General features: G+C 36.3%; 1 protein-coding gene across 18 annotated transcripts in view; it reads right to left on the bottom strand.

Moving 5' to 3' along the window:
• Ncor1 (nuclear receptor corepressor 1) overlaps window positions 1–18,605 on the bottom strand; it is a 152,723-nt gene that overhangs the window by 69,483 nt on the left and 64,635 nt on the right. For 13 of the 18 annotated variants that reach the window (XM_063242447.1, XM_063242441.1, XM_063242453.1 and 10 more), the window contains 7 exons: window positions 15,006–15,184; window positions 14,282–14,336; window positions 13,769–13,870; window positions 9,536–9,663; window positions 4,586–4,803; window positions 2,920–2,982; window positions 1,586–1,725 (listed from right to left, as the gene is read on the bottom strand). In XM_063242447.1, the coding sequence (XP_063098517.1) occupies window positions 1,586–1,725; window positions 2,920–2,982; window positions 4,586–4,803; window positions 9,536–9,663; window positions 13,769–13,870; window positions 14,282–14,336; window positions 15,006–15,184 (885 nt within the window). The remainder of the gene's footprint in view (window positions 1–1,585; window positions 1,726–2,919; window positions 2,983–4,585; window positions 4,804–9,535; window positions 9,664–13,768; window positions 13,871–14,281; window positions 14,337–15,005; window positions 15,185–18,605) is intronic. The other 5 variants (XM_063242444.1, XM_063242451.1, XM_063242459.1 and 2 more) reach the window with 1 other exon arrangement.

The raw sequence follows: 18,605 nt of genomic DNA, 5'->3' as shown, positions 1-18,605 counted from the left end.
AAAAGCAATGGGGTCAGCCAACCATAGAGACTGCCAAGAGAGAGGATATGTCATCTTTTCCTTTATGCTGGTATCTCAGGGTTTTCTTACAATAACTGAAAACTAACACACACTGCTGGGCATGGTGGCGCATGTTTATAATGCCAGCACTTGGGAGGCTGAGGTAGGAAGATCGTCATGATATCATGGTCAACCCAAATTACATCGTGAGACCATGTCTCCAAAAATAAAAAAACCTAACACACATAAGGGATACATATTTTCCAGAATTTCCATTTTTGCTTGAAAGTACAAAATTTGAAAAGTGGCAACAAATACTATGAGTTGTTTTGAGAGATAACAAAAATTAACCGATTTGCCAAATAGCAAAATCTGAAAAGTCATAGTTTATCATCCTTTCAATTAAAAATGATATTCCATTAAAAAACCTAGCTCAGATAGAACTCACAGCTGCAAAAGTACTTTTCCTAGAGAACAATCTAATACTTTGGTATAGAGCAAAAAGCTTTATGCATATTTCTCATTTCATTGCTTAGTTAAAAAGATGTGTACTCAAGGGTCAAGATTCAATACAATTACTGTTTTTGCATGAAGGATATCCTTAAGCACAACTAGCGTTTTATTTACCTTCCTTTTTCTTTCTTTCTCTCTCTCCCTCCTCTCTCCTCTCTTTCTCTTTTGGTCCTAAGCCAAGACCCACAGCCCTTGCTTGTGCCAGGCAAGTACTTTACCACTGAGCTATATATATAGTGCCAGCCCTCAGACTGGCTTTTCCTTTGTTATTGTTACCACTTTGAGACAGGATTTTGCTATGTATACCAGACCAGCCTTGCGCTCACTATAGTCCAGGCTGGCCTGGAACTCACAGCAATCCTCTTGGCTTGGTCTCCCGAGTCCTGTGATTACAGGTATATTCCACCACACTCAGGGAAATTGGCATTTCTTTAAAGAGTGACAATAATAACAACAATAAAAGTAGAAATGCACCAGATGGAAAATACATTCAGTAACAATTATCATACTTAGTACCCTCTCATGATTGGTATAAGTAGTTTTACTCATAGTTGCTTTGACATTATCAATGAAAATGTCAACTCTGGAAAAAGGGAAAATAACAACTTAATAATTTTATGAAAACAGTTTTTACCTTACAGATTGCTAAAAAGCTCTAAGGATCATTATACTGGATATTCCTTCAGGAATTTTCAATGATTTTATATTTCCCAACCGTTTTATTCCATAGAATTTTTCTCTGAAAAGATTTTTTAAAATATACTAAATCTACTCATTCAACATGACCAACAGATCTTTAACTAAAGTTTTCAATCAAAATTTGAAAACATATTTTCAAATCCAGTCTACAGCAATTCAAAAGAACTGATTCCCATCACTACAAATAGAAACTTTCTCCTTCGGTACCAAAAAGAGAAACAGTCAACCTGTATTGAAAAGCTGGCATACCTCTTAAAGGTAAATACACAATAAAAATATAAGATACAAATAAAGCTTCTTTTAAAACCAAACTCTAAGCTTAAAAATACTCAAAAGTAAAATCACGAAGATTCACCACCACTGTTACACTCACTTTCTGTTTATGCTGCTGTAAGAGGTTGTCAAGATTGTGCCGCCTTTTGTAGTTAAAATAGAAGTTTTTACACTGAGCTTCACTTTTAGTTCCCACCATCTTGGCAATCGCTGCCCAGTTACGACCATGTTCCACTAGACCTGCATTTTCAAAACAGATTTAGCATTAGTTGAACAGTCATCTGATTAAGCAAATAAGAGAAATCAACTTAATCACTGTTTTCACAAAAATTAACAATGACTATGATTTTAATTACTTGTTGATACATTCCAACACTTACTGGAATATTTAAACTTATTTTAGCTCTGTATTTTTCACCAATTTTCAACATGTTCATGAATGAAAAGCCTAGTCCACAACCTTGCTACTTATCCTATGGAGCTAGGATAACTCCGGATGCAAAGTTAATAGCTCAAATATCAATCCTTGCTATAAGTATCTTCTCAAAAGAGTTAAAGACACCACATTACAGATACATGCATACCCATGTCTACAGTAGCAAACAATTCTTAACAGCTGCATCTTAGAAGTGGCTTATATATCCAGTCAACAGATGAATGAATAAAGAATGTGGTATTTGTCCACAATGAAGCATTACTCTGACTTAAAAAGGATACATTTGAGTCATTTTTTGTAAATAGACCCACTTTGAGACCATAATGTTATGTGAAGTAAATCAGACACAAAAGATTAAATATTGCATGGTTTCTATTATATGTGAAAATGCAAAATACAAGCAGTCTAAAGAACAAAATAAAAGACAACAGAAACATGGAGATAGATCTTTCACAAACTGGATAGGTATTTACAGATGGGGGGAGATAAACAGAATTGAAGGCTTGATAAGTACATGTACTTACTACCTACAATGAATGTGAACATAATGCATTCCAACATATACTAATAAAAAAAATACATAAATGATTAACACAAAGAACTAAGAGATACAAATCAAAGACTTAACCAAATCCAAATTGAAAAAGTAGTTATTAGTCTATTTAATTCTAAAATAACAGAAATAGACACTTTATGTCAAAATTTGTTCAAAAACTTCAATAGCATATACTCAGAACTATTCTCAAATAGTGAAAATAGCTATTTATTTCTAATAATACTCAAAATGAAGCTACTTCAAGAATCTTAAAACCTTCAAAAGTAGAAATGCCTTATTGGGTATCACATCATCAAAAACTCTTAAATTTGTTTTACTAGTCTATTCACCTGTTTGGAAGAACTTTTTTATTTTTTTCAGTTAAAAAAATAGTTCGATCTCATTCATTACTAATCATTCTTTCTAATAAAACAAAAGTTAGCCCTATAGCACTGTAAATTACCTTTTTTAGCAACTTCCATTTCTTCTTCTGTCCATCTAGAGGTCTCCACGGGCTCTGTGGGAACTGAAATAGAAAAATCCAGTCAATCAGAGAAAAATGAAGTTAAATCCTTCACTCAGGTGAATATAAAATCCTTACTTATCTGGTATAAAGACTGTTTAAAATGTTGGGCGAAAGAAACTATGGAAACTGGATGTTCTCAGTGTCTCCTCTACTAGCTAGACATGCAAACTCTACACTACTCAATGTTCTCAAAAGCTCCATGCACATCTCTATGTTTGAGGGCCAGGGATTTAGCTTAGCAGCATAAGCACCTGCCTGGCAAGTGCGAGGTCATGAGTTCAATCCCTGGTACCAAAAAACAAAACAAAAAACAAAATGTTTGAAAGCCTTTAGCTTGGTTTGAAAAAGTCCCACTTCACCCGGTACTGTCCCATTTAGCAGCTCTTCATTCCTTGTCTCCCAAGTATGAAAGTAAGTATCACCCTCTTCCTTCCTGCCCAGGCACAGTCCCTCTTCTCTTCTCTAAACTCACTTTATTCATTCCTCAGTGTCTGACAATCAGTAGGCATAAATGGGTCACGTACTGTGACTCTGCTTTATAAAAAAACCAGAAAATATCAGGTCTGTGTTGTAGTCTTGCAATAGCCCACCTGTTGAAAACAGTACCACCACCCACCCACCTTGAATTATTAAGCCTACGTGGACTAATTTTTTAAAATTCTCCTTGTCATTTACTACTCACATCCAGTGATATGTGTCAACTCTAATCTCCTGAATCCTTCCCCTCCATAAACACAATGTCCTCCTGCATCTAGTCTTTAGCGTCTCTAAACTGGCCTCCACAACTGCCACCAAAGTTACCTTTCTAAAGCATTAACCTAATAGAGAAATCCTCTACTTTGAAATCTTTGCAAGGTACCCTGCCTTGTAAGCCAATCAAGGTAAAGCTTGAAATAAGAACCATCATGCTCTGCCCCAGTCTGTCTTTCATCTCCTTCTTAGTTCCCCGCATATTATTCTTGTCATTCCCACAGTGTGTTGTCTCTCGATATGTCATGATATGAGAAAACTAGTGCCACTGAAACCACTTTGGGTGGTACTTAACATTAACTGACTAGACTAATGGACTACTTCATTAGAGAGAAAATCATGCTTAGATTCTGACACCTAGTAAAACTTTGCCTAGAAAGCAAAGGCTATGTGCATGTTTTTTGTTCTTAGGGTTTTTTTTTTTTTTTTTCATTGTATTGGTGTCTTAAAGGGAAGAAGAAGACAAGTTTCACCCTCCAGCAGTAATTGGGAAATGGTTAAGTAAATCAAGCATTGGGATCAAAATGCCAACACTGCACAGACATCTTAAAAAATACAACTGGAGACTACTTAAAAACCAGAAAGTATTTATGATACATATCAAGTAAAAACATCAGAAAACAACGTGGTATGCATACTAGGATTAAAAACAAGCAAAATAGCTGCGCAGGGTACTAAGATTATGACTGATTTTTTTTTTTTCAAAAGACTTCAATGTTCAAGTTTAAAAATTTAAAAACTAGACTACAGAATGACTTCCAAGTTGTCAACATTAGAGGTTTCTGTCTTACTCTAGCATTGAAACACCTCCAAGGAAATTACAGCCTGATCACTCTGCGCTCTTCCCACTCACCAGGTTCTGGTGGCGGAGGCAGAGGTGGTGGAGGTTCCTCAGTGGCTGCTGCAGCTGCAGCACTGGCAGCTGCAGCTTCATTTGTCATGGACCTGGTGATCCGGCCTTTCCTGCGTCCTTGACTGTTGGCGGTCTTTCGGCCCCTGGGAGTGGCCTGCTCTCTCTCTTCAGTTTCCTCTGTTGTACCTTCTGTCTTATCCTTTTCCTTGGTATTTTCTCTGGAAACAAAAACAAATGAATATGTCTGATTTAAAAGTATATACAAGAATTAAGGGCTGGGATTTAGCTCAGTGGCCTAAGTGCCTGCCTGGCAAGCATGAGGTCGTGAGTTCGATCCCTAGTACCAAAAACAAAAGAATTAAGAGGCTTTATATATACGTACCAACCTCCCTTGAGGTTGTAAATATATAATATATACATGCACTAACAATTTTTTTTAAAAAGTATACATATGTAAAAGAAAACTATGGTTTTGAACATTAAGTAAAGTGAAGCTGGGTGTGGTGGTGCACACCTGTAATCCCAGCACTTGGGAGGCTGAGGCAAAACATCTGAAGTGAGTTCCAGAGCAGCCTGGGCTCCAGAGTGAGTTCAAGGCCGGCCTGAGCTCCACAGTGAGATCCAGTTTTAAAAAGACCAAAAATAAGATAGAAAGTGAATAAATCTTGATGAAACTAGAAAAATGTTTATGAAAATTTCTCCCATGCCATAATTTAGAATAGCTTTGCGTAGCTCAAATTATTATTATTTGGGAGTGGCAGTACTGGAGACTGAACCCAAAGAGTGTTAAACTATACTTTCAGTCTTTTCAGGGTATTTTTGTTGGTATTATTCTTTTTTTTTAAGCTTTGAGACAGGATTCACTAAGTTGCCCAGGCTTGCCTCAAACTTGTAATCCTAGTGCCTCTGCCACCCAAACAGCTGAGACTGCAGAACAGCCTGGATCGCAGGCATGTGCCGCCACACCTGGCTCACATTAAGATAGTTCACAAGACCAAAATTACACATTAACAGACTTTTTTAAAAACCAAAGAACCCAGAACATTACAGGAGGAAATCACAAATGACAGCAAAGACCCATTAGACTTGCCATCAAGATGCAATGACCTACACCAAAAGAAAGGGTGTTGGGTGTTCTGCCTTTGCTCTACACTGTCATATCTGTAAAATGAAGTTGAAACAACCTTCTTGAAAGCTGCCTATTCTGTAATAATAATTCATAATACTGTTTTAAAAACAGACTCAATATTCTGAACGCCTTTGGGCAAACAAGGCAGCATGAATTCATGGTTAAGAGAATAATCTTCAGGGTCAGGCTGTCTAAGTTTGTTACTAGAGTTCTGTACTTACCAGTCATGACCCTGGAAAAGCTGCCTCTCTTCTCTAGCTTCAAATTCCTCATATGTAAATGAGGATAACAATAGTGTATTTCATGGAGCTGCTACACAGAATAAAGAAGCTAATTTTATATGAAATGCCTGGAACAGTGCCAGGGCATGTAGGTTTGCTAATATTACGGCTAAACTCTCTCCAGCTATAAAGTACTTATCATAGTCTCAGGTGCTTAGGGAAAACTCAAAAAATGGTAGGCACTATTATTAGTAATGATACTACAAGAAATACTGGAAGTCCACTCTCCAGTATTTCTTCTGGTTGTTACATTTAGGAATAAGGTATGTAAGATACATTTTTCTAACTGGATAGCTGGTAATCATCAAGACTCAGTCTTCCTGCTTAGTGGAAGACATTGATTATTTTCAAAACGTATCTACTTTAAGTAAAGACCTATTGTGGATTACCAAGTTATAAATTTCTACCCAAAACATTTCAAGAATGATTCCTTCCCCTTCAGTCCTAAATTAAATGTATAATGTAGTTCTTCTGCTTTACTTCTTTAATCCTTAGGCATTGACTTTTATTTTACAGCTCCTGTTAAAGATATTTTGTCAATTTTATCACCAGTATAGTTAAAAATAAAAGATTAGTCAAAAGTTATCAATGACTTACAAACTGAAAACTCACATGATCTTTTCTCAATTCTCACCATACTAAATTTTCCTGCTACAAATGACACTGTGGATAATTCTTCCGCATATGCTTAGCTTTTGAAACATTCCTATTGATAACCGTCCATCCTTTATAAATCTCCTCAGGCTCTACCTGGAGGTCTTGGAGCTCTGTGAGGTACGTACCCATTAAAAGATTCTACCAGATGATACCCAATCTATCCTTGGACTCTACTGCTTACATGTATTATATATACATATACCAAACCCCCATAAAGAATGTATGTACTGCAAAAGAATGTATGTACTGCATTTTGTACTGCAAACATGCTAATTAAAAAAAAGATTAACTTTTAAAAAGAAAACAAACAAAAGATCCAGGACCTTTCTTAACACCCAGACTTGTCTTTCCAACCAGCTGCTAGAATAGCCACCTAAATTTCACATCCATACAAAACAATATATGTAACAACATGGTCACCCTCATCATTCTGCTTCTTGCCCCACCTCATTCTCTAAACTTTTAATAGTACAACAGGTTCATAAACACTCGGGTTTACAAATCTGACACCATCTTTAATTTTCTCCCTGTAATGATTTATAAATATCTGATGTCCCCCAAAGCCTCGTATACTCATAGGTGGGAATTCTGGGGTGCGCTCATAGATAGGAATTCTGGGAGGTGACTGGATCATGGGCGAGTGAAACTCATCAGTGGATTAGTCTATTAATGAGTTTATAGCTGCACTGATTTGGGAGCTGCAGTCTATTCAGAGGAGGTAAGCCATTGGACACATGGCCCGGGAGGGTGCTCCCCCTCCTTCCTTTCCCCCAGCCACCTTTCACTTTTATTCTCAGGCACACTATGTTCCAGTCTAACGCAGTCATTACCTACCAGGTCTCAACACAGCACAGCTCTTCTGTTATTCCCCCTACTGATCTCGAGCTCTGTCCTGGTACACTCAACCATCCAAACAGAAGTAACCTCGACCATGGTCAATCTACAACACATACTGGTTCTACTCATTTATTTTCCAAGATTTTTTCTTCTTTAAAAATACTACTCACTCTTTGTCTAGTTTTCCTCTATAAATTTATAAACTACCAAGAAATAGTATATACTTTATCCATTTTTTTGCATCTTCGCTAAAACTTAGCTCACTTGAGTAGTAAATAAAATACTTGTTAAATAATTAAAGAATTTTAAGAAAAACTTAAAATATAGTTTTCAAAAACAGGGAGGAAGATATAGGAGATTCTCATAAGCAGAAACACTGCTTATGTGATATGAAAAATGTCTACCTTAAACTAAAAAAAGAAAAATAGGGGCTGGGGATTTTGCTCAGCGGCATAAGCACCTGCCTTGCAAGCAGGCGGTCGTGAGTTCGATCCCCGGTACCGATAAAAAGGAAAAAGAAAAAAAAGAAAAAAAGAAAAATAGTTTTGTTTCTTTACAAGTATTTTCATAAAAGGTAAAACTAGAAAAACACAAATATATTACCCTTTTTAAACTATGTCAAGTGACATAGGCAACTTGAATTGTTTATAATCTATAAATCTTAAATAATACGCTCAGCTCCAATATTTTAAAAGAACAAATTCTAGATATGTGCCAACAAACTGAATGAATCTCAAAGGCATTTACGCTAAATAAAAGAAGTCACACATAGCTGTGTGTGGGAGTACGTGCCTTTAATCCCAGCACCCTGGGAGGCTGAGGCATAAGGTTCTCAAGTTCAAACTCAGACTAGGCAATTCAGTGTAGCCTGCATCAAGATACAAATCTTAAGAAGCCAGGCATAGGGGCCAGGGATTTAGCTCAGTGGCACAAGTGAGCCTTGGCAAGTGCAAGGTCATTGAGTCCAATCCCCAGTACCAAAAACAAAAAAACAAAACAAAATAAAACAAAAAAAAGCAGCCAGGCGTAGCAGCGCATGCCTGTAATCTTAGCATCAAGAGGCCGAGGCAGGAAGACTGGCACAAGTTTGAGGCCAGGTTCAGTTACACTATGAGTCCAAGGCCAGCCTGAGCTACACAGCAAGACCATGTCTCAAAAAATAAACAAACAAAAAATTTTTAAAAAAGAGCTTGGAAATGTAGCTCAGGGCAAATATCAGTCCTAAAAAAGGGACAGGGAGGGAAGTGGAGGGGAGAGAAGAGGAAAGGAGTGAAGGGGAGGGAGAAGGAAAAGACAGCTGCCAAACAGCTCTTGGGGCCTCCGTGCCACTCTGCCTCTAGATGTGCACAAAAGCATCAACGTAACAGTCTCTCACAAAATAAGGTAGTTTTCATTATATTCCTATCTTTTTCCGATTTTTTATAATACTTTAAGAATTGCTTTCATAACCAGGAAAAAAATCAGGAACTATTTTATAGGATCAAGTAAAAAAACTTGGAATACATTAGCGAAAATTATTCCTTTCTTAGCATTTATATAGCCTCAGATGCATGCCATCTCTGGTTAAAAATGAGTCAGGAATCTTACACCTCAAAGATCAAATTATAAAATATATCTTGGTGCTGGGTACCTATTATGGTAGCCCATTTCTCTGAAAGTAGTAATATTTTTTTTGGTGGTAACAGGAATCGAATTGTAGACCTTTTGCTTGTCAGGCAAGAGCTTATGCCACTGCGCTGTATCCTCAGCCCCTGAAAGTAGTAACTCTTGCCTGGAAAATAAATTTTTAAAGTAAACCAGAAGTTACATGTGCTGGAATACTCTATTTCTTAATCATACTAAATAACTATTAGATGGTGAAAATGTATACCCCATTGATTCTTTTTTTTTTTTTTTAAATCAGTACTGGGGATCGAACTCACGACCGCCTGCTTGCAAAGTAGGTGCTTATACCGCTGAGCTAAATCCCCAGCCCCCTGATTCTTTTTTCTAATACCTTAACACATTCAGCTCCATTATTTAAAATAATTATATTATTTAACTCACTTAGAGTCCTCCTTCTCATCCTTTTCTTCTTCTTCTTTCTTTTCCTCTTCTTTTTTGTCTGTTTTTTCTGCTTTATCTTCTTCCTTTTCTTCTACTTTTTCTTCTTGTGAGGGACGGGCAATTTGCTGCTAGAATAAACCATCATTTGTGGGATTCAAAGGTAACCAAAACAGCTTCTCAAACTGTGATAATAAATTATAATATCAATCTAAATTCTGAAATGATTATGTTAATCGTTTACAATGTAACTGGTAGTCATTTATTAAGAATCAGTCCAAGGGGCTAGGGATTTAGCTCAGCGGCATAAGCACCTGCTTTGTAAACACATGGTCCTAAATTCAATCCCTGGTGCAGATTAATAAAAAAAAATTAAAAAAAAAACAAAAAAAAGAATTAGTCCAGTCTGGGTGTGGTGATGCAAGCCTATAATCCCAGTGCTCAGGAGGCTGAGGCAAGAGGATCACTGTGAGTTTGAGACCAGTATGGGGTACAAAGTGAATTCAAGGCCAGTTTGAACAGTGCAGTGAAACCCTGTCTCAAAAAAAAAAAAAAAATCCACCTGGCACTTTTTAATATAGCACTTAAAAAGTCTTTCTCTCTCTCAGCATCTAGACTATCCAACAGTTAAAAACACTAAGCTTCCCCTTGGAAATGTGAAATCATTGCTCTTTTTTTGTAATTCCCATCTATTCTTATCACAAAAGCACTCAAAATCTACCTTAAACTTTGATAAACTATATACAAATTTTTAAACTAGCCTCCTAACAACAGACATGTCTTAGTATGCTTCAAACTTTTCATCACTATAGATAATGCTACAAAAAACACATGCTTTTACACTTTTAGGAGAAATGTCCATTTAATAAGTGGTTGACAGCTGTGATTATTACTAAGACTGGAATAATATGAAAAAATATTAAAGCAATAGATAGTAAAGTGAAATGAAACAAAACACTCAAAACATACACTCAAGTGACAAACATATAAATGTGTATGTGGACAAAGCCCAGAAAAAAGAACAGTGAGGAAAGTGAATGGTCAGTCAAAGTATAGATCTTGTTATATTTGATGTCATGTTTGCTAAAATTATGACTCAAAGGAAAATCAGTTTGCACTGTATACTAGCCTGACTTAACTGAAAAATAGAGGCTGCATAACCTAATGAGAACAGACTTACAGTCACCTCACAACAAATCCTACGACCAGTGGACACTCCCCTTCAACCCGTCCTTCTCATGCTCTTGTCTGCTGCTCCCAGCTCACCTGAACAGGCCTAACACTATCACGCCCTTGCCTGAACACCTTAGTCTGCTACTCTTTGCCTGACAATCTCCCATATACTCTGAGATTCAGCTCAAAAGCTCCTGTGAGACCTTCCTTGGATTCTGCTGTGCTGCCATTTTATCAAGAACAAGGACCCAAAAAAGAAAGGGAAAAAAAAAAATAAAAGAACAAGGACCCAGGGCTGGGGGCAACTGCCTGGCAAGTGCAAGGTCATGAGCTCAATTCCTGGTACCCTCCCACAAAAAACCAAAAGAACAAGAACCCAATCTTATTCATCTACCAAATCATCCAATAATAGATGTCTACATACACTGAATTTGGCAAAAATCAATTCCTTTGTTCTGTTTACTTCAAAAGTTTTCCCTTCCTACTTCAAACTTCCAATTTGATCCAAGCTAATCCCTCATAATAATCTGTCACACTCTTGCCTCTTCTCTTCATCAGACAACATGGAACTAACCTATCATGGCAAATGGCAATTTCATAAGCCAAAACTACACATTATCCTTAATTACTGTCCTTTCATCTCCACAATAAAGCCATCAGCAAAACCTATTGCATTCATTCTCAAAAAAACACGTCCAGGGGATAAAGGTGCAGCTCAGTGGTAGAGCACTCACCAAGCACACACAGGCTCTGAGCTGATCCTTGAAACCACAAAAACACATACATATAGACACACATGCACACAGCCAGAAGCAGAGCATTCCTTGTCACTGCCCACTACAGCCTTCTTCAAGTCTTATACACTGGGACTATTATAATAACCTCCTAACTGGTCTCTCCCTTTTCCCTTGACTCTTTGAAATCTATTCTCAACAGAGCAGACAGAGATATCTGATATTACTCTTGTACTGAGAAGGCCACCTGTCTCTTCTCACCTGTCACTTGGATTTTTTTAAAGAGATTCAGCTCTTTAACACCTAATTTCTGAAAAGTCACCCATCCATTTTGACACAAACAAACAGAAAGAAGTACGCAAGCAACCAAGAAATGGAGCCAAGACTCTTTTGCCTGAGATGGCTGCCTCAGTCCCTTATTCTCTCTTCTTCCAGACCCCCAGGAAAGAGCCAAAACAGTACAAACTGGAGGGGATACGCAAGGTAATAACTGTAAAGCTAATGAGTGCAGGACTAAGTTGCTGAAAGGGCTGACCAGACCAAAACTGAGCCCACAAGTATTGGAGGAAGTACCCTAAGACCTCAGTTCAGGGGATGGATGGGTGGATGTGGCAAATGTCATTCCTGCAAATTCACTCTGGAGCAGTGCTGAGGTTACTAAGCAAAATGAAATGAATGTGAGACGAGAACACTGGTGGGGAACTGTGCCAAAGAGACAGGTGAAACATCCCAGAGAACACACATGGAAGACAAGTGTCTCAGAATGAAAGAGACTCCTTGCCATACAAAACTTTATGTTGGGAGTTTTCTCCACATCTGGCAAAGATAAGACATAATAGTACCACCTTACATCCTTGTGTAGAACTGAAAAATTTAAATATAACATATAATCCTTAAAACTAATACTACTAACAAAGTTGTATTATTTTTGTAATAAATAAGTCAATAATTAAAAATGTGTAACTTAAAAAACAAAGAAGAAGAAGAAGTATAGTTGAACCTTGCGTAAGAGATTCCCAGAGTATCGGGCTAAAGCAGCACAGAGGATCCAAAGAAAGATACCACTTTCTTTGGAGGAAGCAGGAAGAAAAGTCCTGGCAATACTTCCATCACTGGTGGAAAGGTACTTCCTATATTCAATTTAGTCCTCTTCAGTCAGTGTATCTTTATGGAGTTCCACGATCACCTATGTCTCTGTGGTACTATTCAGAGTATAAGAAGGTGCTTTTCTCTCCCTTCTGATCCTTTACAGCCTACCAGACCATTTCACTACTCCTTTTTACAATTTTTATAATGAGTACACTATTTATGACCATTTCCTTACCATCTAGTCATCTTTTTCATCTCAGTATAATGGTCACCAGTCCACTAAAATGCATGCTTACAAGTTTCAGCTTACTCAGCCTCTATCAGCATTTTGCACAGTTAATTCATTAAATATTACCTGCACTTTTTTCAACAAAGACATGCTAGTTCCAAAGAATAAGTAAACACATTCTGAGATGGTAGGAGACACCCAGAAAACATAAGGTTGTAATTCTGAATAATTAGAGAACTAAGTCAAAAGAAAGCTCTGTCTGCACAGTAGGCCTCACAAGGGAAGAAAAGGACAAACACCTGACTATGCCGAAGAGTGAGCTGAACAGGAAAACGGAAGCGAACAGGAATCTAACAGCCAGCATCTATTAGAGCTCATGAATGAAAGTCCACACTGCACGGTCTATCTGGGTGAGGACAGCATCAGGCGACAGCACCACCACAGCAGCCCACTGGAAATACCTACATGAGCTGTAACAGCTGCTGACCGGCTGGCTATTCTGGGGCAAAGTTTTGAAAGCAGTGATCTGCAACTGTAAAAACATTCTTGCAAAACACTGCCCTTTTAGGTAAACTGTTTACAGCTAAAACTATCTAAACTTCCCCAAATGAAGTAAGATTAGGTTCCCAGCATTTCAATAAACAATCACCTACTCTAGCTCTCAAGCTATCTTCCCCTCTCTTACTCTGCCTGTCCCCTGCTGAGACAAAAGAACTGCTTGAAGATGTTAATATTAGGTAACGTGACAATTGGGCCTCTTATTTAATTACATGATTATTACTGATGTTGAAATACAGATTCAGATAACAGGAAAATAGGAAACTTTTCAAATTAATTGTATCATACTAGTAACAAAATATAAGAAAAAGAAAACATTTCAAAATACTTATAGTATTCACATCATCCTAATAGACAGTAACCTCTAAAATATACATTAAGTTCAAAGCTCCTGTTCTAACATTTTTTTTGTCTTGCTACTCAATTAGTTTCACCCACAGTCATGAAACATACCTGGTTTCTGCCTCTGCGCTTTCCATAATTTCTTCTGACTAGGGCTTTATAATTCTCATTTTTCTTGGTTAAATAGTAATACAAAACACAATCCGGGACACTCTGTAAAGGAAAGAGTACATTTCCCATAATTCAATAAAGTTTTTTAAAATTTAAATAAAATACTTCCAAGGCAAATTTCTAATAGTCCCAAATATAAATTAGAGCATATATTGCTAGTATTTTAAGGCACATGCGGGCTCTAAAAATACACATAATACCTCTGCAAATAGTTATAGTTGTCTGTCTTAGTCCAAGTTATTTTAAAGGTAGAAAGAACAATCAGAACCACTCAAATATTTTACTATTAATTTGTAAGTAAATTTTGTTTCATGTCTCATAGGCAAGTATTCAAAATGTCCTTCTAAATATTTTGTTCAAAAGTACTAAAGCCAGCCAGGTATGGCAGCACAAAAATTCTGAAATAACTCCATCACAGATCTGCTGATACTCTCAATGAAAACCATTTCTTACCTTTCTTTCCAAGTATGATGCAATCAGTCCAAAGTTTTTAGGATGCTGAATAAACCTAAGTAAAACAAAAATAAAAACATATATATGCACATTTTAATAATTTAAGAAGAAAACCTTAGGAAAGAAATATTATGTAGACTAATTTTCAGTGATTTCCCTCTTATCAATTTGAGTAACAACTGCAGAATCATGAGAGACTTTTAAAGGGTAGAAGTCTGGGAACCATCTACTAGGCACTGATTAGATTGCTTTATGGCAAAGAACTCTGTATTTTAAAAAAACTTCCCAAACCAAGTGTGGTGGTGCAAGCCTAAATTCCCTGTATAGTGGAAGGCTGAGGCAGGAGGACAGAAGTTAGTTCCAACTTGGGCAACTCGGTGAGACCCTGTCTCACAACAAAAAAGAAAAACTGTTTGGGATATAGCTCAGTGCAAAGGCCCTGGGTTTAATCCCTAGTGCTGTCAGAAAAACAAAAACAAAAAAACTCCCCAAAGTGATGTCCACAGCTTCCAAATCTGGGAACCTTTCTTAAAATGATTGTTTCTTCAATTCTTGTTACCTATTTTCCCACCTATACATTTATGTGAAGATCAAAATACTCTAGTTTTCATAATATCCAATTCAATGTCAAAATGGGATCAAATTGACAATGAGGAAACAGTTCGATTTACAAGTAAATGCCATATACTTTTACACTTAGACGATAATTTGAAATTTAAATTACTTGTCCTTAAAGATCTCCTTCTCATGGTCAGTCCAAACATTCATAAACTGCCTATCTTTATAAACCTTCATAGGGTCCTCCATAAGCCCATTCATGTTAATGAACTTGACCCGTCTTTGTTCTGCATCAAACATCATAGGTGGGATCACAGAGAGCTGCCGCATCTGTTTCTCATTATTCTGGGGGGAAAAAAAAAGGCAGTTTACTTATAATTAAACTACAAACTTTAAAAGGTCATACAATAATTCTCCTATAAACATTTAAAAACATGGTTTTAATGAAAATAGCACCTAACAAATAGTAATTACACACAGAATTCACTAAATGACAGATGCAGAGATTACATGTTTGTCTTATAACTGTTCTTTGGTAAAAGTTCCTTTCTTAAGTGAATAAGGTACATAGAAGATATTTTAGATCTAGAAGATATAAAATGACATCAAGTTCATTAATGTAATGATTTTATGAAGTATTTATTATCATACAGTATCATTTAGAAACTAGTGTCAACATTTTAGAAAACTAATCTTAGAATCATTTTAGAGAACAATAAAATATAAGCAACCAGGCATCAAAATCTTTAAGTCCCTGATCTTAAATTACCTAAGCCCACATACTAAATACTTTTTACTAATTTTATATAATCCTTTCACTAAAATTTTAACACTATCTTCTGGGTTTTTTATTTTGAGACAGGGTCTTGCTATGTAGTTCAGGTTGGTCTTGAATTCACTGTGTAGCACAGGCTAGCCTCAAATTCATGGCAATCGTCCTGCCTAAGCCTCCAAGTGCTCTCCCACAGCTGGCTTCCACATTTTAAACTTTTAAGACCACTGTCTTTAGCATTTATACTGGTTTCAATCACAATTCTGTTACATGAATACAATGTCTGCTTTTGTTTTGAGATGAGGTCTTACTATGTAGTCTGGGCTGGCCTTAAACTCATGGTGATCCTCCTGCCGCAGCCTTCCCAATGCTGGTATTATAGGTGAGCACCACCATCCCCAACTGTATACAATTTATTTTTTCCCAGATTTAATTTAGAATGTTTAAAATCATCAACTTTCATTTTTAAAAAACTTATTAAAATTACAAATATTTACCCAAATACAGATTTCTCCTGAAATTTTCCACATAAAGGTAGATATTGCCACTAGTCAAGTCCTTACAAAGTCTAATATTTTTGTGTGTGTGGTAGTACTGGAGATTGAAGTGAGGGCCTTATGTATGCTACGTAGAATCTAGCATTGATGTATTCCACCAAGCTCCAAAGTCTCTAATTTTGTGGGATACTATCAAACTGTTTGAACATCAGTACTGAAGGCAGACTCATTAGCTTAAAATCACCTCAAGAGATAAAATTGTTGGGAATGCTTGCATGTTCTCTAGGAAAATCTATAGAAAAATAAGCAAAGAAAGTTAACACAAAATTTAGTCAATGCAGGTATTATAGCTACAAATTTCAAGAAAGAGGTTTCCTCTCAATCATACACTTTAGAGATGATTTAAAAAGTAATATATTATGAGTAGTTATGTTTTAAAGCTCCTAAGTAAACTGCTGTAAGAAAAATGAAAACTCTTGTTTTGATACTATGTATTATGATGTATATTATGTATTTACAGTTTGAGAGATAATTTTCCAAGACAACAAGGTTAATATGTTCCAAAAAAAATGTATCTCACACAGTCCAGACAGAAATAAATCCGTGATGCATTCAAATGCTATTAAATAACTCACAAAGTAGTTACAGAAAAGGGTGAGGCCTTGACATTAAATAACAGTGCACAGAAATGCTCGAGTGAAATTGTCTCTAAAAAGTTACATATATCAAAGGACCAAAAACACTGGATTATCTCCTTGGGAAAGCAGAATACCAAAACTTAAAAAGGAAGGAAAAATCACCATGAAGAAGTCTACTTGGAGTGGTACAACAACAATCTGAGGTACCAATAAAATCTGACTGGGGGTAAAAAAACCAATCTGAGATTTAAGGTAGTTCATAGAATTCATAATTTATAGTTTTTCATCTCTTCCATGGCTAATGTGAAGAGAATTCTGAAATAAGTTTTAAGAACACATGATATACTTTTATTTGATCATGAAGCCCAAATAGTGTGCCACATCAAATACTGACAGAATTCTACCACAGATATAATAAAATGACAAACTGTACAAACACTCTTTGTCCTGGAGGAAATCTCATGGAAAACACATTTTTAAAACATAGTCCATGCAAGCAAGGCCCTGAGTTCTTTCCTGGTAACTCCTACCCGACTCTACCCCACCCCTGCCACGGCCACAAGGAAAAAAAAAGCCCAGTCTGGAATCCAGACATATGGGGCTTTCTTGTAATCCTAGCACCAGGAGGCTGAGACAAGAGCATCCCCAGCAGCCTGGAATACACAATGAGTTCAAGGCTATTTTGAACTACATAGAAAGATCCTGTCTCAAAAAACCAAAATAAACCAACATTGATTATTCTGATGGTTTATTTACTTAACCATTGTATTCCCAATTCCTGAAACAAAGTCATACCTAACAGAGAAGATGTTTATATATGCTAGAAGAATGTACCTGACTGAATATAGACATGGGAAAGACACAGGATACCAGAGTCAGGCTGCCTGGGCTGGACATCTTGTTCCATTACTTATCAGTTTGGGGACCTCAGTAAATTATCTAACCTGTAATTGCCTTCTTTTTTTTTTTTTTTTTTTCTTCATTTCAAACAGTCTCTACGTCCCAGAATTTTCAGAGTTTAAGTGTGATAATATACCTGAAATACTTAGCACAGCAATTTTAAGTAGTAGCTATAAACCTAAAATTTACCTTTTCTAAAAAGCAAACATGTAATTAACCCCACAACCTAAACTAATAATAGCCACAGAAAGAAAAACTATTGGCCAAATTAAGTAGCAGGGAAAGGTAGAATACAGGAATTCATGACACTGCTTTTTAAGGGCTTTGTGTTCCTTTTGTGGTAACGGAAATTGAACCTAAGCCCTTGAACATACTAGGCAAGCATTCTACCACTCAGCCACACCCCTGCCCTATTTGTTTTGAGTTAAGGTCTCATTAAATTGCCCAGTGTAGCATCAAACCTGTGATCCTCCTGACAGTATGGGCCACCATGCCCAGCTTACCTTTTATTTTTAAATCTGCTAAACAGTATACATGCAAGAACTTTACTTAATTTATTATTTCTAAATTATTCAACATTTTAGATTAAATCTACCTTAGTTTTGCAAATGAAGTATTAAGTACATATTTAAATCCTCAAAATATTTTCATTTCTAGGAGCTAATACAACTTATATATTTATTTGTTCTTTACATTTATTCTGAAACATATAAGACTAATAATTTTGATTGTTACTTAAGGGAATGACTACAACAAATAAGACTCAGAATTTTGAGACATTTAAGAAAATCGGTTATTATAGAAACAAAATGAGTTTAAACCAATAAATAGCAGATGCCTTTTGGACCAACTTTAATAGATACTCTGAACATAGATTTAATAGTACTATTTATTTATTAATGTACTACTAAACATTAGGAACAGGAAATCCAAAGACAGCTCCAAAGTATAATAATTAC

This window comes from Cavia porcellus, unplaced genomic scaffold (assembly GCF_034190915.1).
Source record: "Cavia porcellus strain 051 isolate PalLab524CR breed Dunkin Hartley unplaced genomic scaffold, mCavPor4.1 scaffold_32, whole genome shotgun sequence".
NCBI lineage: Eukaryota > Metazoa > Chordata > Mammalia > Rodentia > Caviidae > Cavia > Cavia porcellus.
The sequence above is the reverse complement of the archived record's forward strand: the minus strand, read 5'-3'. Positions and strand labels throughout refer to the sequence as shown.